Here is a 24,767-nt window from a genome sequence, read left to right as displayed (position 1 = left end):
GGAAACAACTTTTTAAGCCGTGGCCTCGAGGCCGACACGGCTCGGTTCAGGGGTCCGGATGTCGGGGATCTCGGGCGACGTCCCTCGGGGTCGGTAGGTCGGGTCGGGAGGAAGCTCCATCGCAACACCGGGAAGAGGCGACACCGCCTCGCACCTGCACACAGGTCGGGCCGGGAGCTCAGGTCGGTAGGTCGGGTCGGTAGGTCGGGTCGGGAGGAAGCTCCGCCGCAGCGCCGGGAAGAGGCGACACCGTCTTGCACCTGCACACAGGTCGGGCCGGGAGCTCGGCCCGACCCCTCCAACGATCAAGTTAGCGATGTGGAGAGGGTTTTGGAGGAAGAGATGCCTCCATACAAGTGTTGTGTGTGAGTTCGTCCTCCTCCCCCTTCGTTTAGAACTCTGGGGTATTTATAGATGAGTTTGATGTTACCTGATGTGGCTGCTTGCAGGAGGCAGGCTGATAGCGTCTGACATGGGGTTGGCGTGGCGTGAAGAACCAAGCCTGAGTTAGGTGTTAATGCACCTCGACCAGTGTTCCGGCTCGATTAATCGAGTGCAGTTGCGCCAATCGAGGCATGAGGCGTCGGCTGACGTCATGGTGTGTCACATCGCCATTTTTACCCTTATCATATTCCCCCCCCGAAAGGAGCTATGTGTCGGCTGTTGTACGAGGGGAGACCGATGCATGGCTTCTGTCTTCAGGCGGGTGGGCCGCGCGGACGCGGTCTCGGGGAACATGGAGCCGAGGAGCTGAGGAGCCGAGGAGCACGACGCAGGAGGGCTGGCCGCGCAGGTGTGTCTCGGGAGTATGGAGCCGAGGAGAACAACGCAGGCGGGCTGGCCGTGCAGGAGTATCTCGGGAAGCATGGAGCCGAGGAGCACGACGCAGGTGGGCTGACCACGCAGGTGTGTCTCGGGAAGCATGGGGCCGAGGAGCACGACGCAGGCGGGCAGGCCGCGTAGGTGTGGTCTCGGGCATCATGCGGCCGAGAAGCACGACGCAGGCGGGCAAGCCGCGCAGGTGTGGTCTCGGGCATCATGCGACTGAAGAGCACGACGCAAGCGGGCAGGCCGCGCAGGTGTGGTCTCGGGCATCACGCGACCGAGGAGCACGACGTAGGCAGACAGGTCGCGCAGGCGTGGTCTCGGGCAACATGGCTGAGGTGTGTGGCTTGGGCGGCAGGTCGCCCTAAGGGGGGCTCGGTAGTCTATGACCGAGGGATATGGCGAAGGTCGAGGGACACGACTCAGGCGGGCAGGCCGCCCTGAGGTGGACTCGATAGTCTATGACCGAGGGACACGACTCAGGTGGGCAGGCCGCGCAGGTGTGGTCTCGGGCATCACGCGACCGAGGAGCATGACGCAGGCGGACAGGTCGCGCAGGCGTGGTCTCGGGCAACATGGCCGAGGGATATGGCAAAAAGTCGGGGGACTCGATTCAAGCGGGCGGACCGCGCTGAGGTGCATCTCGGCGGTGTGGCCAAGGGACACCGCTCAGGCGGGCAGACCGCGCTGAGGTGAACTCGGCAGCGTATGGCCGAGGGACGTGACCCAGGTGGGCAAGCCGCCCTGAGATGGACTCGACAGTGAATATGGCCGAGGAGCTCGGCGCAGGCAGGCTGGCCGCGCAGGCGTGCCTCGGGGAGTATGGAGCCGAGGGGCACGTAGCAGGCGGGCTGGCCGTGCTGGTGTGTCTCGGGAACACGGAGCCAAGGAGCACGACGCAGGCAGGCTGGTCGCGCAGGTGTGTCTCGGGGATGATGGGAGCGAGGAGCACGACGCAGGCGAGCAGGCCGCGCAGGTGTGGTCTCGGGCATCATGCTGCCAAGGAGCACGACGCAAGCGAGCAGACCGCGCAGGCGTGGTCGCGAGGGCCATGCGGCCGAGTAGCACGACGCTGGCGGGCAGGACGCGCGGACGTGGTCTCGGGTACCATGCGGCCGAGTAGCACGACACAGGCGGATAGGCCGCGTCGAGGTGGATCTCGGCAGTGTGTGGCCGAGGTGCTCGGCACAGGCAGGCTGCGATCGAGGGGCACCGCTCAGGCGCGCAGGTCGCGCTGAGGTGGACTCGGGCCGTCTAAGACCGAGCCGTGCGAATGCAAAAAAGAGGGGGGGGGGGGGTTAGGCCGAAGCTAACCATGAGCCAAGAGGCGGTCAGGTAAACATGGAGCCTTCGCTTGGAAGAGACTGAGGCAGGGGCTAGATTCCTTGCACGAGGATTATACCAGATAGCAACCGCGGATGCTTGACCGCTGCTACGGGGCCCGTTGCCCAGAGTCACTCCTCTTCCTTACGGTCACCCAAGCTTCCGCCGCGATGTACCGGTTAGCTCGCTGGAGCATATCTGGTACTGTGGCAGGGGGTCGCTCTACGAGGGACCAGCAGAATTTGGAAGGTCGCAAGCCTACCATGAACGCCTGCACTAACATAGAGGGGTGAGTGTCCGGTAAGCATCGGATTTGCGTGGCAAAGCGATCCACGAAATGTGGAGGGGTTCGTCCTCTCTTTGTTTGAGTCCGAGGAGCTGTGCCGCGGAGGGCTTTGGTCGGGCATGGGCTACGAAGTGGAGCTTGAAGTCCTTGGCGAGCTGGCCGAAGGAACTGATCGTTCCAGTCTTCAGGCCGCAGTACCATGTGCGGGCTGGACCCCTCAGGGTCGTGGGAAACGCCCTGCACATTAAAGCGTCAGACGTTCCATACAATGCCAGTTGGGCACGGAAAGCGGCGACATGATCCGCTGGGTCAGTGGAGCTGTCGTATGCGTCCAGAGAAGGGAGCTGGAAGTTCGGGGGAACCGCGTGATCTCGTATCTCTGGTGCGAACGGAGATCCTCGGTATGTGTCTACCCCGAGCTCTCCCTTCGAGTTACGAAACTCCTTCTCTAGTTCGTCGAGCCGCTGCCAAAGAAAGCGTAGTTGGGCTCGCAGGGGGTCCGTTGAATCCGAAGATAATACCTCGGGCTTCGGGCGGCCGCTCGGGTTTGTCCTTACTGGATCCCCGAGTGGGGTCGGTCTGACCCGAGGAGTAGTGGAAGGCTCCAGAAGCGTCATGTGGGCCCGAGCGGGCGGCTCTTGTTGCCGTAGCGGCTGAGTCATATGCGGGGGTGCCGGTTGAGGGACGAGCGGGATAATGGTTTGCACCATATCCATGAGAGCTCGGACTTGAAGAGCGAGGTCGTGAAAGGCCTCGGATGACACCGACGAGGGGACGCTCGGAGCGCCCTCGGGCGGAAGCAGATCCGGGTTGTCGAATGAACGCTAGTAGCATTCCGATGTTGCGGGGAGGTCGTCAGCCCGCGGCCTGTCACGCACGGTCTGCGCCCCTACTAAGAACGATCCCTCGGTAGGGAGTTCGTCGGGATCAGTTTGAGGATCCCTCAACATTCGAGCCCTCCTTCTAGCGCCAATCTGTTGTGGGAAACAACTTTTTAAGCCGTGGCCTTGAGGCCGACGCGGCTTGGTTCGGGGGTCTGGATGTCGGGGATCTCGGGCGGCGTCCCTCGGGGTCGGTAGGTCGGGTCAGGAGGAAGCTCCGTCGCAGCGCCGGGAAGAGGCGACACCGCCTCGCACCTGCACACAGGTCGGGCTGGGAGCTCGGGTCGGTAGGTCGGGTCAGTAGGTCGGGTCGGGAGGAAGCTCCGCCGCAGCGCCGGGAAGAGGCGACACCGTCTTGCACCTGCACATAGGTCGGGCCGGGAGCTCGGCCCGACCCCTCCGACGATCAAGTTAGCGATGTGGAGAGGGTTTTGGAGGAAGAGATGCCTCTATACAAGTGTTGTGTGTGAGTTTGTCCTCCTCCCCCTTCGTTTAGAACTCTGAGGTATTTATAGATGAGTTTGATGTTACCTGATGTGGCTGCCTACAGGAGGCAGGCTGATAGCGTCTGACATGGGGTTGGCATGGCGTGAAGAACCAAGCCTGAGTTAGGTGTTAATGCACCTCGACCAGTGTTCCGGCTCGATTAACCGAGTGCAGTTGTGCCAATCAAGGCATGAGGCGTCGGCTGACGTCATGGTGTGTCACATCACCATTTTTACCCTTATCAGACGATATCCTCGACTGTTGGAGATAAGACACAATCACTAGATGAATGGGAAAGCAAAGTCCTATCTCTAGAGTGTTAGAAGACAAATAAAAAAATCTAAATATTGGATCATATGAATGGTGATTTGGCCGAGGGATTGGTAGCTCAAACTCAATTGAAATATAATACCTAGTATAAATGTAGTCTAGGAGTTATGTGCTTATCACTGAGTCCCTATCATATGTACCTTTTATGGATTCTAAATCCCAAATAATCATTGGGTTCACTGGGATCGACTCTCTTAACGAAGAAGAGATCAAACTTCCTCAACTCTTGGGTTGTCTAAGGACTGAGTAACAATCTCTTTAACCATTCAGTGGTTGTAAGATTATAAGGAGTTTATGTGATAATGGAAAGACATCCCAGCCTGTAAAGGTGAAAAAAATTCTTCAGGATCGAGATGCTGGATGGCCAAGGTACTGGAGAGTCGACGTGCATAAAGGATGAGACACCTGGGAACCGATCCGCCTTAAAAAGATGATCAAGAACCAACTCGCCTTGAAAAAATGAGCCAAGGCTAAGAAGAAAAAGCTCTTAAGGACGACCACAGCAGCTCAAATGAGAGAATGAGCCTCACTCCCATGGCTAAGGAGAATTTATAGGGATAGGATCAATCTCTCTTTTTCCATATTGAAGATAAGTATCCCTTTGTATTGAATATAAATAGATGCTAATTGATGAAGGGGCATATTGAAAAGTATAAAGGTGATCGATGTTTGACGACCACTTTAGAAGAAACCCATCATGATAAGAGTCATAAGACAAAATGTGTTTGAGTCACATAAGCCGATGAAACTTGACCCACATAGGAAGAAACTCGTCAAGGTAAAAGGCATAAGGCAAAATATGTTCAAGGCGTATGAGTTGACAAAACTTGACCCATGTAGGAAGAAATTCACCATGGCTAGAGACATAAGGCAAAATGTGCTCAAGACATATGAGTTGGCAAATCCTGACCCGTGTAGGAAGAAATCTGTTGTAGTGGGAGGCATATAACAAAATATACCTAAGGTGCGTGAGTCAAAAAATTCCAACCCATATATGAAGAAACTTGTCACAGTATGAGGCACAAGGCAAAAAGTGTTTAAGGCATGTGAGTCAACAAAACCTAACCTACATTGAAAAAAATCTACTATGATAGAGGCAAAGATAAAATGTGTCTGAGGCATATGAGTTGAAAAACTTAACTCGTGTAAAAAGAAATCCGTTACGACATGAGACATAAGACAAAATATATCTGATGTGTGTGAGTTAGAAAAAAACTCATTCTACCTAAAGAGAGTCCTAAGGCACATGTTAGACCAGGTAAGAAAAGCTCAACCCACCTAAAATGAGGCTTACCCTAGATATGAAAGTCAGGAAAACTTGACTCCCTCGAGGCTAGTCTAAGATGGAGAGATCTAAGTGCTGACTACAGTGGAGGGGTTAAGTGCCAACACCCTTTCCAACCTAGGTGAAAGACTCGAGAGCCAACCCCCTTTCTACTGGTAAGTCGGGCACTGACCATAATGGAGGGAGTGAACGCTAACCTCCCCCTTTCTACTGATTAAGACAGTTAAGTAGACCCGATGTTACCGTGTCCTAAGTTTGACACACCACAATCTCAATTAAATCCAGAAGAAACACACCACATTCTTTATAACCAACAAACATTTACTGAGCAAAGACATTTCAAAGCTTATTATAAAAGAGCTCTTCAAATGCGTTCTAGGAGAAAATATCTTTTTCTACTAAAATGCCTAACCGAATCCTTTGAATCCCACTTAAGTTACATAAAGATCTTATCCAAAATACTCTAATGTAATTTTATAGGTCTTGAAGTAGTTTAAAAGTGAACATAAATAAAATGATCATCATTATTTCAAGATAAAAGATGAAGAACCTCGATTGACTTTGAATAAGTGTCTAACTCGAATAATTAAATTTTAACTTCACACATAAGTAACTCTGTTTTGAATATTATTCTACGTATACTAATCTGATCTGTGCTGCAGGACAAATGTATAATAATGTTCATACGGAAGAACAATCAACACACATTCAAAGGGAAGGCAGCTGCGGCGAAGTTTCTCCCATCAACACCGTCCTCATCGAACAATCACACGCTTCATTGGAGACGAAGGAAAAGGAAGCGTCACTCCGTGACATAAGGGTGGTGGGAATCACGGAATTACCTCGAGGGGGCTTCCTCGTTGTTCCCGGGAGAGTCTGTCCACGTGTCAGTTACAGATTGGTGCGAACAAGTGTGAAACCAGCTTCGCTCTTCACATGAGTGCCGCTGTTTTTTTATGCCCACTGCCCCCTCACCCGTCTCACCCACGTGACGCGTCACGAGGAAATAATTGTCGATCCTAATATGATTTCAATTCATCTACGCAACAAAATCCTATATATATATATATATATATATATATATATATATATATATATATATATATATATATATATATGTATATAATGAGATCCGTGATATAATTCTGAGTCACTAGAGCTGTGTTCTCCCTTCTAACACCATATCTTTGAGCACACCCGACATGTACCGGAGATCCATCTCACTGTGGCATGGGCCCCACATTTAGGATCGAGGTCGAGAGAGTAAAGTTTGTGGGTGGTGGGAACGGAGGGGACATTAAAAGAGTCATGGAGAGGACCGGTCAATAAGTTGGGCGCGGATCCCCTCCAATTCTTACCTTGTGTCTGACTTCGATCAGAACCGTTCATTGTCGGAGACAGTCGTCGGCTCGTGAATGAACGGTTAAGATTATTAGACCGAATGGTTTTATTTAAATATATTGTTGGAGAGGATCCTCCTTTTGTCGACTTCTTCCTCCTTAAAGCGGAACACGTCGAGTGGGTAGACTGCCGTAAGCGATTCGTCTATGTTCCCCCTCTTCTCTTCTCTATCTGCTGCTGCTGCCGCTGCCGTTGACCGGCCGAATAGGCTGTAGGTATGGGTATGGCGAAGGACTGCGTTGGTCGCAGTGGCGGAGTTGAAGCGGCCGTCGGCGATCGCTGCTCTCCGGGGTCGGCGGCAGGGGCATGGCCGGGGAACTCCAACTGGTGGCCGCCGGGGTTCCGGTTCCACCCCACCGACGAGGAGATTGTCCTCTACTATCTCAAGCGCAAGATCTGCGGACGCCGCTTCAGGCTCGCCATGATCGGCGACGTCGACGTCTACAAGTGGGAGCCATGGGAACTCCCTGGTATGATTCGGCATCTCCCTTGGTTGTTGAGCCGCAGCTCCTCCTTGTCCTCTTCCTTTGCATTTGAATCTTGTGGTTGATCACTAGATTAACATGTTCTTGCCGGATTAACATGGAATCCTGAACGCAAATATTCACCCATGTCAAGTGATCTAATTCGTTTAGACAGTTCATTGGATTCTAATCTTGTTATCTCTGCGATTATGTTAAGGTGCTCAATTTTGTGCAGCTTAGGTTCTCTCCTTGGTTGATTGATTGCCTAAACATCTGAAGTCAAAACAATATACATTGCTTCAACTTCACCTCCAAATCAAACAAGAATTGCTACGTTAGAACACTCTAAAGTTGTCGCCTTTTAGCGTTTTATTCCCTCTTTCTTTGCTGACTCAAATTTACAACTGTGGCTTCTCGTGGTATCTGCAGACAAATCAGAGTTGAAGAGTGGCGATAAGCAATGGTATTTCTTCAGCCCGAGGGATAGGAAGTATCCAAATGGGTCGAGATCGAATCGGGCCACCAAATTTGGCTACTGGAAGACTACCGGAAAGGACCGGTCCATCTCTCAGAACTCCAAGGCTATGGGGAACAAGAAAACACTTGTCTACTACCATGGACGCGCGCCCAAGGGAGAACGCACCAACTGGGTGATGCATGAGTACACCTTGGATGAGCAGGTGTTTTTAAGCTGCAACAATGTGCAGGCAAGTCATCGCTGGAAAGGATCAACTCTGATTATAGCATCCAACACATCTATATCTTCTCTTTGTTTCATAGTTTTGATGGTTCTCCATCTTTTGTTATCAATTTTTCATCATTATCTGTCATCCTTTGCAGGATTGCTATGCTCTCTACAAGGTGTTCAGGAAGAGTGGTCCTGGTCCTAAGAATGGGGAGCAGTATGGAGCACCCTTCAGGGAAGAGGAGTGGGATGATGATGTAGTGGATGAGATCTTCAGGAGCCAGGATAACAGTGAATTACCAACGAATCCATGGAACACTGAAGTACCAACAATCGAGCCTCTCCATGATCTTGTCTCTGCTGGCACATCATGTGATGCTGGGAGCAATCAACTAGTGGATGAGTTAGAGGATCTTTTGCTAGAATTGTCTAATGAGCAGAACATGGTTGGCCAGTATTCAGAACATTCTGCATATGTTTCAGAGGTATTGCTGTATTCCATGCTTTTTTGCTCATTTCATTCTAATTCCACAATCTTGTTTGCAGTAACAATTTTAGATTACTGATGTCCAAATATGAAAACAAATGTAGCAACATCAATACACATGAACCCAACACAAGAGTTGACAAGCATACACATTATTCACTCACACGTCTCATGCTCCACACATACTGCAAGCATGTAGACATGCAACACACGCACAGTTGCATAGAGTGTCATTCCTGAACTCATTTGGAACTGTAAATAAATGAAATATAAGAGCACATTCCTGATCCATCTTTCCTTAGATCCTCTATCCTCAAGCAAAGAATGCAACGAAAGTTGGCTGACCTTTATTGGCTTGTCTCTTTGGTGCAGGTTAACGTTGAAACAGAAATTGGAAAGCACAATTTTTGCCCATCCTTAACGAAAGCTACTTCTTTTGAGAACAGTGGCATTTGTTATGAGCTGAGCACTTCAGACACAAAGTTTCAAGTCTCACAACCAGATTCTGCTTGTGTTCAGCCTGTTGAAGATCCTGAGATGACTTCATTAACCTCTAACACCCAACAGGTTCTAGAGCAGGCAGATGAGGAGTTTTTAGAAATCAAAGATTTCAATGACCCAGAATCCATCATGTGGAGTTGGAACGATTTGAATAACAGGGACCAGATCGATGGCCCTTACGAATTATATGATTCTTATGACTATTTTGATGCCCCCGTGGCTTTCTCTGATGATTTTGACTCTCTGGGCCTTGCAGCACCGATTTCATACCTTGATGGTTTTGGTGGTGATGAAGCACTAGATGAGTCATACCACGTATCAACTGAACTTTGGGGACATAATCAGGGTTTCGGTGCCTCAAATGCGGACCCAAACCAGGTCTTCATGACATCCCCAGCTTCAGGTGCTTAAAAATCTTGCTTTTGCATGATCCAGTATACATACCTTACAAATCATTCAGCCACACAGATTTTGCTTGTGCTAGTTCTCATTTTTCGCTACTTCATACATAGGTGCTGCATATGCTTCTACATCATCCAATATGGAGATGGTCCAACGGCAAAACAGCACCTCAGAATCGTGGTTCAGTTCTGCACTCTCAACCTTGTTGGATTCAGTACCAAGCCGTCCTGCGCTGGCATCAGAGAATACCTTCATTAGCAGGGCGTTTGAACGAGTATCGAGTTTTAGAGCAGGGCAGGTTGGAGTTCATGGTCCAAACGCCACCGCAGATGGGCACCATGCCACATCGGGAAGAAGGGGAGGCCGCAATGGCGGGATCCTTTTCATCTCATTCCTGGTGGGACTGGGTGCCGTGTTCTGGGTTTTGACTGCTGGAGCTGTGGTGAAAGTATTCAGTGCTTTTTTGGCCAGGTTCAATTCCTCCTGAATATGTAAAATTGACATGAACAAGAGTTCCTTGTTCATTATTCTGGTTTCAAGTATCCTAATTTTGTTGATATCAATCTTTGTATGTTTTCGAGTATGCACAATTGTAAAGGCTAGATACTATTGCAGCACTTACAATGGGATTCTTCTTCAGAGATAACTTCCATTGAATTAACCTTGCAGCAAGTATTTTTATGTGAACTTGTGCTGTTGCAGATCAAGGAGAATGAAATAAACAAAGGACATCCTCTGCAGGGTTGCTTGGCTTATTGGAAGGTTTATGGGCAGAATAGGAACTGAATCAATTGCACTGCAGTATGCAATCACCAAATCACCCATCACTCTGAAAACACAAGTACATCATAGTTTCCATAGCCAAAAATAGGTATCCTTTACAAGTTCTTTTACCATAGATCCCAACACGCAATCACATTTACACCACATAAAAGAATAGTGGAGCCATCTGAACTGCAGCAGCACATCTTTGAACAAACAATTCAGTACTAATTTTACACAACCATCTTCTGGGGCAGTCATTCACCTGATACTTCACAGATGCAGGGGTGGCTTAGGATGTGGCAGCTTTGTGAGATGGATTGAAAGGTACCTGTTCAGCACAATCCAGATTGTCTCCAGAGAACTGGCGCCCTACTCCCACAAGTCCAAGTAATACTGGTGGTGAGATATTATATTGTTCATGTAATCGATGTAGCCCTGGCCGCAAACCATCTCACCATACAAAATGTTCATGGTGAGCCCAAAGCCAGGCAACCTTTTTGATTAAGTGTCATTCTTTGAGGGCTTCCAGTTTCCGACGAAAACATCATGGGCTGAAGGCTGCTTCTTCTTCATCGGTGTCATCCACCTCCAGATGGCGGGTTGGAAAGCTAGGGTAGCATTCTGCTCTAGATATTCTGGATGGTTCAACAGATCTACCTTTAGAGCATCACCAATAAGTCCATAGTTGTAGTTCCTGGTAGTCATCGGTTAAGTTCATAAGCACTCGATTTACTTCAACCATCCTCACACCAATGCAAACTTGAAACACCATTCACATACCAGTTCACAGGCAGGGCATAAATGTAGCATAAATGCATAATCTTGGCTTGGGCTCATTTCATGGTTGTAGCATAAATGCATAATCCCCATGCAAGCGGACCACCGGTGGCAACACCATACCCACCTGCAACACAGATGTTCGGCAGATACACAGTAGTCTTAATAGGTTTTTATATGACGAGTCCATGACAGTCAGTCGCTACCCATCTTCGATATATGATTGTGCAGGCAAGGATCTGAACTTGATCGAATTGTTAGCATAAGCATTGAGTATCATTGATCCAATTTTTTGATTTCCCTTCTCTATGTGTTGCAATTTCCATCGTCAATAAGAAGGGAATAAGAGACAATTGGCAGCAATTAGATTAGATGCATGAACGAACGGAAGGGAGGGAGGGATTGGAGGGAGTAAGGGATGGGATTTCTTTTTTGGCTTACAGGAGGTCTTGCTGCCGACGTGGCCGAGGAAGGCGGCGACCTCCTTCATCTTGGTCTGCTTATCGCCGGTGGTGCCGAAGCCAAGGGGCTCGTAGAGGGCGGCGGCGGTGATGAAGGACTGGTAGTCCCAGAAGCCGACGGCGTGGGCAACGGGGGCGTTGCGCTTGCTGAAGAGGTTCTCGAACCGCTACACGTGCAAGTACTCGCTGACGGTCTCGTTGCAGCAGTAGACGCTGGCCCTGCACTCCCACCCTTGTCGCACGCCTTGGTCTTCGACTTGGACGCCTCCACCGCCGAGCCGGCCGCCACGATCACCACCAGAACGGTCCACCACGCCCTCATCTTCCCCATCGGATTCGCTCGCTGCTCCGTGACCGAGAGCGAGAGCGAGAGCGAGAGGGAGTGGAGATCTGATCCGGCAACTAGGCGACGGTTGGGGTGAGCGGTAATATTCACAAGCGAAGTGGAACCAAAGACCGTCTAAACGCGAGCCAGCGAGTGAGTGTGTGTTGGGTTGGCCAAGAAGGTGAATGAAGAAGATATAATAGTGGAGAGTCAAGTCATTTAAATTTTTCACCTCCTCCGATCAAAAAAAAAACCCAAAAAACCCCGGAAAACCCCTAAAAAGAGCAGAGATGTCTCCCCGATCCAATATTCTTGTTCCCGTGTCTGTCAGTCAAAACCCTAAAAACCAGAGAAGGTTTGTTGTCGTCGTTGGGGAGGAAAGAGAGAGAGAAAAAAAAAAGAAGGTTATATCGGGTTCGCGAGATGGCGCAGGCTCTGACGCACCAGCAGGCGCCGATCGGGACGTTAGCAACGACGGAGGCGGCGTGGCCGGCTCCGGGGGAAACCAGTTCCCGTCCACGTCGCTGTACGTGGGGGACTTTCAGGCGAGCGTGACAGAAACGCAGGTGTACGATCTGTTCAGCCAAATCGGCCCGGTGGTGACCGCCCGGGTTTGCCGTGACCTCGGAACATGACGATCGCTTGGCCACGCTTTCGTCAACTACAGCAACCCAGTCAACGGTGAGTCGGTTCGTTGTTGTTCTTCTTCTTTAAGTTCTTTGTGTGCCTTTTCCCGTAATTGGTTTTAGGAGTCCAATTTGATGTGTTTGGACTGCCCAATTATGTCAGTTTTGGAAACAATTAATTTGATGTATTTGAACTGCCGATTTATGTTAGTTTTGGAAACTTAGTATCATACTATTTTCGTTCTTTTCCCTTCTTGTTCATTAGCTATGCCCAATTTTAAGGAGGATTCTTATCCTTGTTTGATTAAACTGATTGAAAAACGCCATTTAACGTTGGTCTCCTGTCAAGAAGCAAGCATATTTTTCCTACTAATCCAATTGAAGGAGTGGTGCATTTGGTACATCAATAGAGTTTAAAAAAGGTTTTTTGTATGCTAGTGGCCCTTAAACTATCTTGATCTGTATGAAAAAAAAAATCAAAGTGAATAATATTCTTCTACTGTTCATATGAAACAAGGATTTCTGAATAAAGTGAAATAATGCATTCCTACAAAATACTCTGGGAACTATGCTACATATGCTTTTTAGCAAAATCTTTTGTGTTCAAGGAGGCATAAACTTGTTTAGCAGAACAAGCTTCTTTCACAAGCATGGGCTTCATGCTGGCTGCTAATTGCTAATCAAAACCATAAATACTATTTGGTTTATTTATGCCATCAAAATCTGGCTCCTTATTCAATGATTTTCGCAAGGAAGCATAATTCAAACTATAAACCTGAGTGACCATGTCTCAGTTCATTTTCTAAAACATATAAAATGGCGGCCGAGTCACACCTATGAAGTACTTGTTGCACTTATCTATACATTTATGCTGTTCGACCAATATGCATTTCAATTAGACAGAATCAATGACCAAGCAACAAAATTTACAAAAATGGAATCTTAGCTTCTTTCTTAGTTCATGCTTTGAACAAGTGATATATTGATTAATGGGGAAGTAAAAGCCTGAAGAGCATTTGTTATAACCCCATGGTTTAAGGGTAATATAGTAGTTTTAAATTGGAACTTAGGAAAGGGTGGGATGTGTGATGGGTTCAGTTACTGAATACTGATGGCTTTTGGGGTGTGGAATGAGGAGAGAGTACTGTTCTTTGAGAATAATACAGAACTCATCTTTTTATTTGTCTGTCCTCACTCATCTAACAAATTTAGGAGGAAATATATTTGAGAGGAAGGAATGTGATGGGGGACCATGCATTGCCTTGAGGATTGTGGTAGGATTCTATTTTTTTTCTTTTCCATGTCAGAAACCTGGTAGTGATCTTTTCTAGAGATTTCCTTCCTTCTATCTCATTGTTTTCTATGATGTAGATGATTGTATTGAAATAAAAAGCGTTCCTTGTCATCCAAAAATGCTATTTTCGATGCTTAAATTATCATATGAAGCGTAATGATATCTATGGCAAATTTTCTATTATGATTGTGGCTCAATTTTCCAGTAGATGATTCGAATCTTTTTACTTGTATCCATGTGAGTGTAGTAGAAAATGCATGTCATTTGTTATTTACCAAATTCCCTAAGAAGGAAAAGGAAATAACAATGAGCGATAATATCTATGTATAAGAAAATGGTAGTTAATACTTCTAATCTGATTAACATGTTTCAATTGTGGTATATGTTCCTTGCACTTCATGTGCAATGGTTAACTAGGTTACTGGTAGAATCATGGTCATAAGGCATCACTATTGGAATTTCATTGTCACCCCGATGCACTTAATATCTCATGCTCTAACTGATCCACTAACCAATCCTTGAAATGAACTTGGATATGAACCAGTTGGAAGTTAATCCACATTTGCATAGGTCTAGTGTGGACAAACAACTCAGAGGCATATCTTAGTTGAGGTTGCAATACCTTTTGGTGTTGTCATCTGCATAATCCAATGAACAGACAAAACAAGTGATAGCACAATCAAAATCACTACATCTTTTGCGTTCTTGTAACATATGCATGCACTATGCTTAACATCCTATGAGTAATTTCAGATGTCTCAAATGATGACTGCTCTACACATTCATAAGTGTACTGACTTCCAAGCCAATATCCTAGAGTGGGACTGTGGGAGATAGCTTGTGATAATGACTCGACACTTGGAGTAAATCTATGTCCATGCTTCAGTTCTGTTACACTGACAAACTTGAATCCACTGTTACAATTTTGGAGCTTTCCTCCAATCGTAGGCCAATTAGTGATCAGAAAGAGGAAATCTTGTTGTAATTCACCATAAGTCAAGGACCACATGGCATAAGTCTTCTGGCCATAGGGCTATAGGATATGGTAGTAATATTCTAACGCAAGCCATGGGCCCCTCCGCATATTTGAGGCCATAGCTTGCATGAACCATTCTACCATGGCCTAGCCTCAACCCAACCATTACCTTTAGGTCATGGCTTCATTGCTAATTTCTTACTCAAAACTAGATAGTTTGGGAAGAAGCATAATGTTTAGACTGTAACCACATTTATTCCATGGCATGTATTACTAGATTGCTAGTCAATCTATTGTTTTGTGACTAACCTATCAAAATATGTGATGGTTATATAGTGGCCCTCTGACAGTCAAGTGGAATTTAAGTGATATTTAATGACCCTAATGTGAATGACTCATTTTGTGCCTTATTAGCAATAACATCATGCACTTGTTAATCCTTATTTAATGCAAGACCTTTTCCCATGTTCTATCTGAATGGACTTATTGTACACGAAAGAGTTGGCCAAATAAATGCTGGCCCTTAACCACGTGAATCATCCAATCTCCATTTTCAGCACAACTTACATTTCCTACACTTGGCCTGGTAGTACATGGTATGTACCTAAGTGTAATTTCCAATAACAGTATTCATTTGTCATGCATGTATGCACATATTCATCTATGTGGTCATAGGTGATGTGCATATATCACTATTAGTAATTACACATGTAGGTGAGATCTTTAATGAGAATTTAAGAGGAAATTGTTTTCAGGATAACTTGTAGTCATTATGTATATTATATTGCACTAACAAACAATGCAAAGGGAATCAAAATGATTAGTAACACAAACAAATGATTAATGACCCAATTTAATTTGAATGTATCATTTTAAGCTAGAGTTATTTAACGGTCATAGTAAGTGTTAATGAGATGCATACTTAGTGAAGCTAGTTTGAACTAGCATAATTTGCTCATCTGGATTTATTAGTCTAGAAAAGTCAAGATGGGTTCAATAGTTAAATTATGCTGAATTTATCTAATCTAATAACATAGGCATTCTTAAGTGGGTCTTGGATATACTCAAGTCAACTTCTATTTGACCTTGTGTTGTTTATTGTTGTTAGCCTTATAATATGAATGATGAACCTCTTAAGTTGGTTAAGATATTATTCTATTTTACATTCACGTTCTTGCTTGTTATTGGATGATACTCTACTGGTGATGGTATTATGTTGGTTTGCATTCTTATATGATATTATATTTTGCACGTTATATGATACCATGAATTGTATCATGTTGATTATGGTCATTATCCCTATCGATGATGGGCAAATAAACTAGTACCGATAGACCGATTTTCTTTTGAATTAGCGGATCATCAAATGGGGCAACTAGATGGTCTTGTGTTTGGTGAGCAACATGTGTATTACCATCATGACTCCATCATGATTAGATGTCTCCATCATGACTAGTGTGAGACCACTCTAGTTTAAAGGGCAATATGGAACCCCAACATCTGTAGATCAATGTTTTCAAAAGGCACTCTAGAGAGGCGAGACGAGACGAGGCCTCCGTGCCTCGCAAAGCCTCCAGGTGTGGTGTTTCAATGAAGCGTTGCTTAGGTGCACACCTGGGCCCAAGCGTTGGGCACCTCGAGCCAGCACCCAAGTGAAGTTGGGTTTGGGTTTCTGCTTGAGTCGATTGAACCAACTAATGTATCCTAACACAACCCTCCCCCACCCCCCTCTAAAAGTTTGTCTTCGAAGTGAATTCACCACCTTTATCCGTAGTTTCATTCGTCGTCATCGCTTTCGTTTGCAGATTTGTCCATTGTTGTCGCCTTATCTACAGCTTCATTTGTCACCCTCTCTTTCCCCCTACCTTCTTCCACACCCGTTGGATACACCTCTTCTCAATTCTTTATTTAGCATTGGTTAGAATTGGTTAACACCATATTGATCGACACTTTGGGCATTTTGCAACTTTGTTACCTTCTAGCACCAACCGTTTTTTAAAACACTATTGCAGATGTTGATGTCTTTTTTTTATATCAATTGTTTATATATATTGTTGGGAGAGCTATCGATTCTGAGAGTTTGGATGTCCATTTGTTCGACACTATTATTGATGATGGTGTATCATTGGATGATTATGATGCATTATTAAATGATATTTTATTATATGCATCTTTCTGAGTTGTTACTTTCAAATTCCCTATTGTTGGTACTTTGGTTATTCGTCTTGTATGAATGAACATTTATTATGAACATATTTTCACAAATGTTATGTATTTATTTCGTATATTGTTATTCATTGTCCTTTGAATTCCTCTACTGGGCATTTGTGTTTATTATCTTTTTTAGATCATAGTACAATAGGAGGATTCTTTTCATATTGAGCTGAGGTGATGTTTATTTAGGTAGTTGGATGAAAGGTCTCATTGACTGCTTGTTTAGTTAGTTGGTATTTGTGTTTTATGTATTAATGAGGAACATGTCATATAAATCGTCAGAGCATTATGAATTTTGTGGATGAGGAACATGTATTAATGAGCATTATGTATTAATGAGAAACATGTAACATATAAACAGTCAGCTCTGGATGATGAATTTTGCGAAGAATTGTATGCACGATGCGATTATGGCATTACAACTTTTGAGTAGGGATTAAAGCTTTTAAATTAAACCAATATTGTTGTTAAAAAATATGAAAAAAAATATAGGAGAGATGCAATGACTTTGATTTGTACTTATTTTTAATTTTTGAAGAAGAAGAGCCGAAAAGATATTATCCTCATAAATAATAATATTGTCCTAGTGTCTTTGTCGATTAAAGCTCCTATTCTAGTTTATATGATTTCTAATGGGTTCAGAGGATTGAGCAAATTAGGAAATCTTGGGACTCCGTTTTTTGGTTTCTATCGATTATGCAAGTACTATAAAACCCAAGAGTGACCATAACCATTGGATATTTTCAATTATTTCCTAAATCAAAAATTTTTCTAATAGTATTTTAATATAAACCAATGTTGTTGAAAAATATTAAAAAAAAACTATAGAAGAGATGCAAGGACTTTGATTTGTATTATTTTTTAATTTTCGAATAAAAAGAGTAAAAAAGATATTATCCTCATGAATAATAATATTGTCCTAGTGTCTCTATCGATCAAAGCTCCTATATTATTTTATATGATCTCCAATGGGTTTAGAGGGTTGGGCAAATTAGGAAGCCTTGGAATCCCTTGTTTGGTTTCTATCAACTGTTGAGTACTATGAAACCCAGCAGTGACCATAACCATTGGATATTTTTAATTATTTCCTAAGTAAAAAATTTTTCTAATAGTATTTTTTCTTATTTGAATAATTTAGTTCCTAAATAAGTATATCCTAGGTTGGAAATAACTTGTAGCCATTATGATTGTTTCTTAATTTGAATAAATAAAATTGGAATGATGTTATTAATTATTTAAATATAAATTATTTTAAAAATAAAAAATATAGTTATTCCATATATGGCTTTACCCTTTTTCCCTATTTAAGTTGCTCAAACCCTTCTCGCTCATTTATTTTATGGAGACAAAAAAAGTCTACCAACAAGGAGCAAGGAGAAAGGGCTGGTGATCATCCCTAAGGAGAACCGTAAGTTCTCCTACTTTTCTTTTGTTTTTTAAGCATTTAGTTTGTGTTGATAGAATCTTTATATTTCGAAATTAATTAATTTTAGTTCTTTGAAAATTTATGTTAGCATTCACATTATTTTATAAGATTTTACAACATTTTATTCATAGGTTATATTTAATTTGTATCATGTCATTTATTTCAGTTGAAGTTCTTGTTAATGAGATTTTAATTAATTGATCAATTATGCAATGTAGATTTGTTTAATTTGGATATTAGTTACTCATTTTTATATAAAAAATAAAAATCTAACTATTGGACCACTCTTGGGTCTAGTGTGGCTAGCCCGGGCTTGGTCTACTAAGGTTTGGCCTGGACTAGACTCAACTTGAGTCTGCTCAGGTGGACTAGACCCAATTGGGTCAAGCCCAGCATGACCCATCCCTTTGCACCATGAGGTCCAACACACGTGGCTCGACTCCACTCGATGCCTATGGACTGTTGAGGCCCAACACTCAGCCCCTTTGGGCCGAACCAAATCAAATTGGTTCGCTCAATTCAGGCAAGTTCTTGGTGATAATGGAATGGTTTTGAATGGTTTTAACTGGTTCAGGCTATTTATGGACTGGTTTAGGTTAAATTGAGCTGGTCTTAGGTGATTCTAGATTGGATCATGTCGATTCTGGCCGAATCAACCTGGATTGAACGGTTTGCTCCTCATCATTAGATTCTTCCCATCTTACCTTCAAGTTAGAGTGAATGGGAGAGGGTTTGATGAGGAGGGGGAACCATGTATGACATAACTCTAATTTTTAACTGTTGGTAATTAATATGTAAATAATTAATAATATCAGTCTAAACTAACTTATCAAATTAACTAACCATTTTAATGGTGGTAATTTATTTCGAATTTAGGAAATAAATTATTCTATCAAGGGAAAGATACTATTTGAGGAATTTCTAGTTTAGGAAATAAATGAAAATATTTGGTAATTACAATTAGCATGGAACATGTCGCCTGATAAGTATGGGCAGGAAATTCGTCATGCAGAGTGCGCCAGTGCCAAGTATTGCCCTGTAACATCTCCCCTTGTCTGATTCCCCTTATGCTTACCATAGGTTTTGTTGGACCTTTGGTGGTGGTGAGCTCCAGGCAGTGGGTGCTGATGTTAGCCCCTTGATTTTCCTGGTTTAGTTGCTGGTATAGAAGCACAAATGGTTATTGTGTTGGCTTTTATAGAAGACCATACCTGTGCAAGAGATGATCTTCCTAATGTACCTCTATTCAACAGCTGTGGGGAATTATTTGGATATTAACTTGATTAAGACAAACTGTGGTGACACCCCTTCTACCAAACCTAACACTTATTTCTCTTTGGTGGATATCCACTGTGTCAAGAGATAATGAACCAAGAAAGAGAAACTAATTGGAAAAAAAGAAATCTCTTGAAATCTCATAATTTATCCAGGATTCAAATGTTGGGATGTTTTTAAATTATTTGTTTAATGTTCCCAAATTACTTTTTTTGTATTTATTTCTATCTTTTCTGCAAGATAGCAAATCCATTCTTGCATCAAGTCTATGAAGCAGTATTATATTCAATGGCCCAGTATTTGTTGTGGAATATTTAAAATAACGAAAGTGATTTCTTATAATAAATCAACACATGTTTTCATAAAAGTCATTTACTGAAACCTTCTCTGATTTTGAACAATTTACTATTTCATTGCTATTAGTATTGGAATTCTCTTCTTGGACATCAAGGACTTTTAATAAATGGTAACTCTCTGGAAGCAAATATTGCGTTGGCTGTATTATTGATGGAATGAAAATTCTACATCATAATACCATGAGAATCAAAATGTTTCTTTTGGAGCAGTTGCCAAATGATAAGTGTAAGAATGTCTTTTTTTTTATCTGATTTTTTTTTTATGATTGACAGCTACAACGGCATTGGAGGTGCTGAACTTTATGCCTCTTAACAATAAGCCTATTCGCATTCTGGATTCAAACCGGGACCCTAGCATGCATAGAAATGGGGCAGCAAATATATTTGTTAAGGTAATGAATTGTTTAATTTGCTGTGGTGAAGATGTCAGTTTCCAATTAGATTATGGATAATTTATGTTACTCATTTCTTTTGACAGTTGCAAGTTCGCATTGTACATACATAAGTTGTTATTTTTGTGTTTTTCAGAATCTAGATAAAGCAATATGCAATGGACAGCTGTTTGATATCTTTTCGGCATTTGGTAGAATTGTTTCCTGCACGATTGCAAAAGATGCATCTGGACAGTCAAAAGGCTATGGTTTTGTTCAATTTGAACAAGAGGAGGCAGCTCAGAATGCAATCAATGAGATAAATGGAATGCTTTTAAATGATAAACCAGTTTTTGTTGGACCCTTTATTCGCAAAAAAGAAAGACAGAACTCCTTAGACAAGACAAAGTTTTCTAATGTCTTTGTCAAAAACCTCTCAGAGTCGACTACAAATGAAGATCTAGAAAATATCTTTGGCGAGTATGGGAAAATTACAAGTGCCATTGTTATGAGGGAGGAGGATGGAAAATCTAAATGTTTTGGGTTTGTCAATTTTGAGAATCCAGATGATGCCGCTCGAGCAGTTCAAGAACTCAATGAGCAGAAATTTGACGATAAGGAGTGGTATGTTGGAAAGGCACTGAAGAAATCCGAAAGAGAATTAGCACTGAGAAAAAGTTATAATCAGAGTGCGAGGAATACAGTGGACAGGGATCAAGGACTCAACTTATATTTGAAGAACTTAGATGATAGCGTTGGGGATGATGAGCTGAAAGAACTATTTTCTGATTTTGGTACAATTACTTCTTGCAAGGTGCTGGATGTCCAGTTTTGGTACAATTAATTCTCTTAATTTTCTTGATTTGGTCATAATGGCTTTCTTGTGATGTATATATATGTTACAGATTATGCGGAACCCTGATGGTATAAGTAAAGGTTTTGGTTTTGTTGCTTTCTCTGCACCTGAAGAAGCAAATCGAGCTGTAATCTCATTCTCTCTCACGCGCACACACACACACATACACTCTCTTCTAAAAATCTTTTGGAACATTCATAAATGGAATTTTTTTCTTTTTTTTTAGCTTGAAGATATGAAGGGAAAGATGGTTCGCGGGAAGCCACTTTATGTTGCACCTGCGCAACGGAAAGAAGATAGAAGAGCTAGTTTTCAGGTATCTACTTTATCCCAACCAATTTTTGAGGTCATAATCAAGTTACTTTAAGCAGCTACAATGGTAATGTGGTCAGCTAGGTTTTAGTGTGGTACCTTCAACTGATGTTTCATGTCTAGCTTTGAAGTGAAAGGATATGAACAAGCTTCTAGAAGCTTCATATCCTACTTGTTACATATCATGTCTACTTAGGTGTTAATTTTGCAAAAATAGTGGAAGTGCTTTACAATTAGCCTTTAGGTTACACCCTATAATCGTTTGCTTTTTTGTCCTCTTTTTTTACTCAATCCAACCTGGAAATGATGAACTGTGTAACTTGTGTTGGCAAAGTACCTTTCTGATGGTCCATTGTCTGAAATGGATTATGTCATAACGAAATTGTCTCTTTTATAGTCATGTCTCTTTGTAGCAATGTATTTTTCCATAACAAAATTCTGAAATTTTGCTGGCATTTATGTTTTGTTTTTTTTTTCAATAACTTTTTTGTCTAATATATAGGCACACTTTTCACAAGTGAGACCTGTAGCAATGGGCCTAGGCCCAAGTGTTGGTCCCCGAGTTCCCATGTACCCCCCGAGTGCTCCTGGCCTTGGACAACAAATATTTTATGGTCAACCACCTCCTAACCTTATTCCACCACAGGTATCTATTTGGTTCTTATGTTTGATTCAATTTTTTTATCATAAAAAATCCTGTTTTTCGGATAACCGTTTACTGCAATACTAGTTGGTCAATTGACTGTCGAGGACAATATTAGTTATATAATATCCTGGCTTTTGTGATGCTCAATATTAAGGTGGAAACTCTTACAATTATCTCCATGTCCTTCAATCTCTGTTTGAACTGTTGAACCTTATATTTGGCCAAAATATTCAAACATGCCATGTAGCATATCAGTCAAGGTATTATCATATTTGATGGCCAGTGGTCAAACTGGATATTGGTTGATATACATACTTTATCACGACTGTCATAATGGGAAATAACTTTTTATAATGCTTGTTATCCTTTTGCTCATTATTATATTTCTTTAATATTATAGTGGAAGAAGTTTCGGTAGTTGTAGCATGCTGTTGCTCATTAGTGAAAAGGAAATGTGAAGTGGGAAATTGCAAATTTAGTATGTGCATTGCATGTGTAAGCTAACTAGTGTACAGAAGCTATTATTTCAGTCTTAGCTTTGGAGCTCCCTTATAAAGATTAGAATAATGACTGGTAAGATTCAGGTGTAATTGTAATAGATACTTTTGCATTATTTTATTTTTAATTCAATCTTCATTATTATATTATCTATATGTGGAATATAGAATTTACCTTCTCTTTTTTGAACTCTTAGTTGCTGATGCCATCTGTCATCGACTTACATGATGAATGGTGTGGCATACATACAGTATGACAGTAAGTCAAATACTTGTATGATTGCCTGCACCTAAAGCACATGAACGATACGTCATAACTGAAATGCATCACTGATCTTTTTTGTGCATTTCAAGTACATTGTTATGAAATGTGTTGTCTGTGGTGCGCTGCATTTAGTTATTTTGTTTATTGAATCTGCATGTTACTGCTTTATAAGTTACTATGCATGCTTTATTAATTCTTTTATTGCTTAAATCATTCTATAACTTCTAAAATTTCGTCTACAGCCAGGATTTAGATTTCAGCCACAGATCATCCCTGGAGTACAACCTGCAGAAGCACCTATGCCAAATTTCTTACCGGCCCTTGTCCAACAAAGACGGAAGGTACACCAACCATTAACTCTGTAACAGGTCCTTGATCATCTCGCTTGGTTCTAAAGCTTTCTGTGCCTTCTTACAATCATGGTTACCATTTGGTGGGTTTAACTATTATTAACAACCACAGCAAATTGCAATTGGTTGAAAGTAGAAAGAGTACTAGGGTGAAAGATTCGGAAGGGTTAAAGTTTAAATTTGAAGGGCAAAATAATATGTTCTCATCTTGGTTTTATCTGAGATTATAGCTTTATAGAATGTTCAATGTGATGCAATATTAGTATTGATCTAACTTTTTATTTATTTATTTATTTATTTATTTTGCTTATAATGCATAACAGATGGTTCCAAAGTTTCATGTCCACAGGTACCCTCCTGGCACACCAGGTGCAGTTGGTGGTATGCTCCATCCTAATGAGATGGGAGGTTTGCCTATGCAAGATGTTACCATGCCACAACCTATTCCCATCGCTGCATTGCCTTCGGCCCTTGCAAATGCTCCTCCCAAGCAACAAAGGCTGGTATGTTTCTCATCGATGTGTCCTTTTCCTGTTAACATGTCCTCGTATTTACAAGTGCAATGAATCAACTCTATCTATGGTTGACCGATTATGGTTCACATGTTCTTCCTGTGCAGATGCTCGGTGATAGTCTGTACCCACTTGTTAAGCAACTTGAACCCTTTGATACAGCCAAAGTTACAGGAATGCTGCTCGAGATGGACCAAACCGAAGTCCTGCATCTGCTGGAATCTCCAGATGCTCTGAGAGCAAAAGTTGCAGAAGCGATGGAAATTCTGAGGAGTGTCGCACAGCAGCAGCAGGTTAACGCACCGGCTGATTAGTCGGCATACTGAACGATAGCCTCATTCATTGAGCTGACGGACTTAGTTTTAGATTTTCCTCGAGGCAGGAACTAGTAGTAGCTTACAGTGGAGCTCGGTTTTGCTTTTTCTTTGCTAAGAACATGTTTCGTGGGATTTGGGTTTTTAGACTAGTCTTTGCTTGTGGATTGACTTGTTTGCGTTGGTAGAATACTGGATCAGTAGTTCATAGTTCATTCCATTTTCCTGTTGCTTTCTTCCCGAGTGTTGTCCTTACCATCTCTTGCATGGCCTACGTGTCTAAGATTTATCTCGTCATGTGTTGTCGATTCGACTGCTTCATCTTCGGTGCATGACACTCGATTCATCTATTGGATTTGTCATATCATATTACTAGGTAGATATTGTCCACATGCCAAATTCATCAATGTTGGGTGTTATCTTCGCTCGAGATTGATGTACATTGAACCGAATCGGGAAACCCTAGTCGAGTCTTGGGTCATTAGGCTATGGGTCAGCAGGTAGGATTGTTTGTTTGATTAAAACATATTTTTAAAATATATTAAATAATTTAAAAGTAGATATAATAAAATTTTAAAATATGAAAACTAATTTTAAAAGTAAAAAATAGTATAAGAATGATAATATCAACTAATAAATGCTAAAAAGGATTTATGTTAATATATTTAAGTAATTTTTTATTATATTATAAAATCGGATGTATCGCAAAATCGATTTAGTTAATCAATTCATTTTGGCTTTTAATACATCCAATCTAATAATTGAATTGGATTGGTTAATGATACGTTTTTAC

The 24,767-nt window shown here is 42.7% G+C and overlaps 2 protein-coding genes and 1 pseudogene across 2 annotated transcripts; 2 read left to right on the top strand and 1 right to left on the bottom strand.

Annotated features, from left to right (window-relative positions):
• Positions 1–6,934: 6,934 nt before the first annotated feature.
• LOC103996378 (NAC domain-containing protein 17) lies at positions 6,935–10,013 on the top strand. The gene is made up of 5 exons (XM_009417302.3): positions 6,935–7,287; positions 7,711–7,988; positions 8,122–8,451; positions 8,826–9,357; positions 9,467–10,013. Exons 1-5 carry the CDS (start codon positions 7,035–7,037, stop codon positions 9,841–9,843), a joined length of 1,770 nt encoding a protein of 589 aa, XP_009415577.2. The 5' UTR covers positions 6,935–7,034; the 3' UTR covers positions 9,844–10,013.
• Positions 10,014–10,186: 173 nt separating this feature from the next.
• LOC135588196 (chitinase-like protein 2) lies at positions 10,187–12,028 on the bottom strand (annotated as a pseudogene).
• Positions 12,029–12,107: 79 nt separating this feature from the next.
• LOC135680406 (polyadenylate-binding protein 2-like) lies at positions 12,108–24,210 on the top strand. Its single transcript, XM_065194288.1, has 10 exons — positions 12,108–12,210; positions 18,104–18,202; positions 20,125–20,243; positions 20,380–21,036; positions 21,128–21,205; positions 21,305–21,394; positions 21,893–22,036; positions 23,041–23,139; positions 23,484–23,651; positions 23,768–24,210. The coding sequence occupies exons 1-10, from the start codon at positions 12,108–12,110 to the stop codon at positions 23,972–23,974; spliced, it is 1,764 nt and encodes a 587-aa protein (XP_065050360.1). The 3' UTR covers positions 23,975–24,210.
• Positions 24,211–24,767: the final 557 nt, after the last annotated feature.

The sequence above is a fragment of the Musa acuminata genome, chromosome BXJ1-8 (assembly GCF_036884655.1).
Source record: "Musa acuminata AAA Group cultivar baxijiao chromosome BXJ1-8, Cavendish_Baxijiao_AAA, whole genome shotgun sequence".
Taxonomy (NCBI): domain Eukaryota; kingdom Viridiplantae; phylum Streptophyta; class Magnoliopsida; order Zingiberales; family Musaceae; genus Musa; species Musa acuminata.
The sequence above is the reverse complement of the archived record's forward strand: the minus strand, read 5'-3'. Positions and strand labels throughout refer to the sequence as shown.

Excerpts from the sequence above, each read along its gene's own strand:
- LOC103996378 (XM_009417302.3), top strand. The coding sequence starts at position 7,035 with ATGGGTATGGCGAAGGACTGCGTTGGTCGCAGTGGCGGAGTTGAAGCG. Across the intron at positions 7,288-7,710 it reads GGAGCCATGGGAACTCCCTG|ACAAATCAGAGTTGAAGAGT; the intron begins GTATGATTCGGC and ends TGGTATCTGCAG. Across the intron at positions 9,358-9,466 it reads CATGACATCCCCAGCTTCAG|GTGCTGCATATGCTTCTACA; the intron begins GTGCTTAAAAAT and ends CTTCATACATAG.
- LOC135680406 (XM_065194288.1), top strand. The coding sequence starts at position 12,108 with ATGGCGCAGGCTCTGACGCACCAGCAGGCGCCGATCGGGACGTTAGCA. Across the intron at positions 18,203-20,124 it reads GATCATCCCTAAGGAGAACC|CTACAACGGCATTGGAGGTG; the intron begins GTAAGTTCTCCT and ends TATGATTGACAG. Across the intron at positions 20,244-20,379 it reads CAGCAAATATATTTGTTAAG|AATCTAGATAAAGCAATATG; the intron begins GTAATGAATTGT and ends TGTGTTTTTCAG.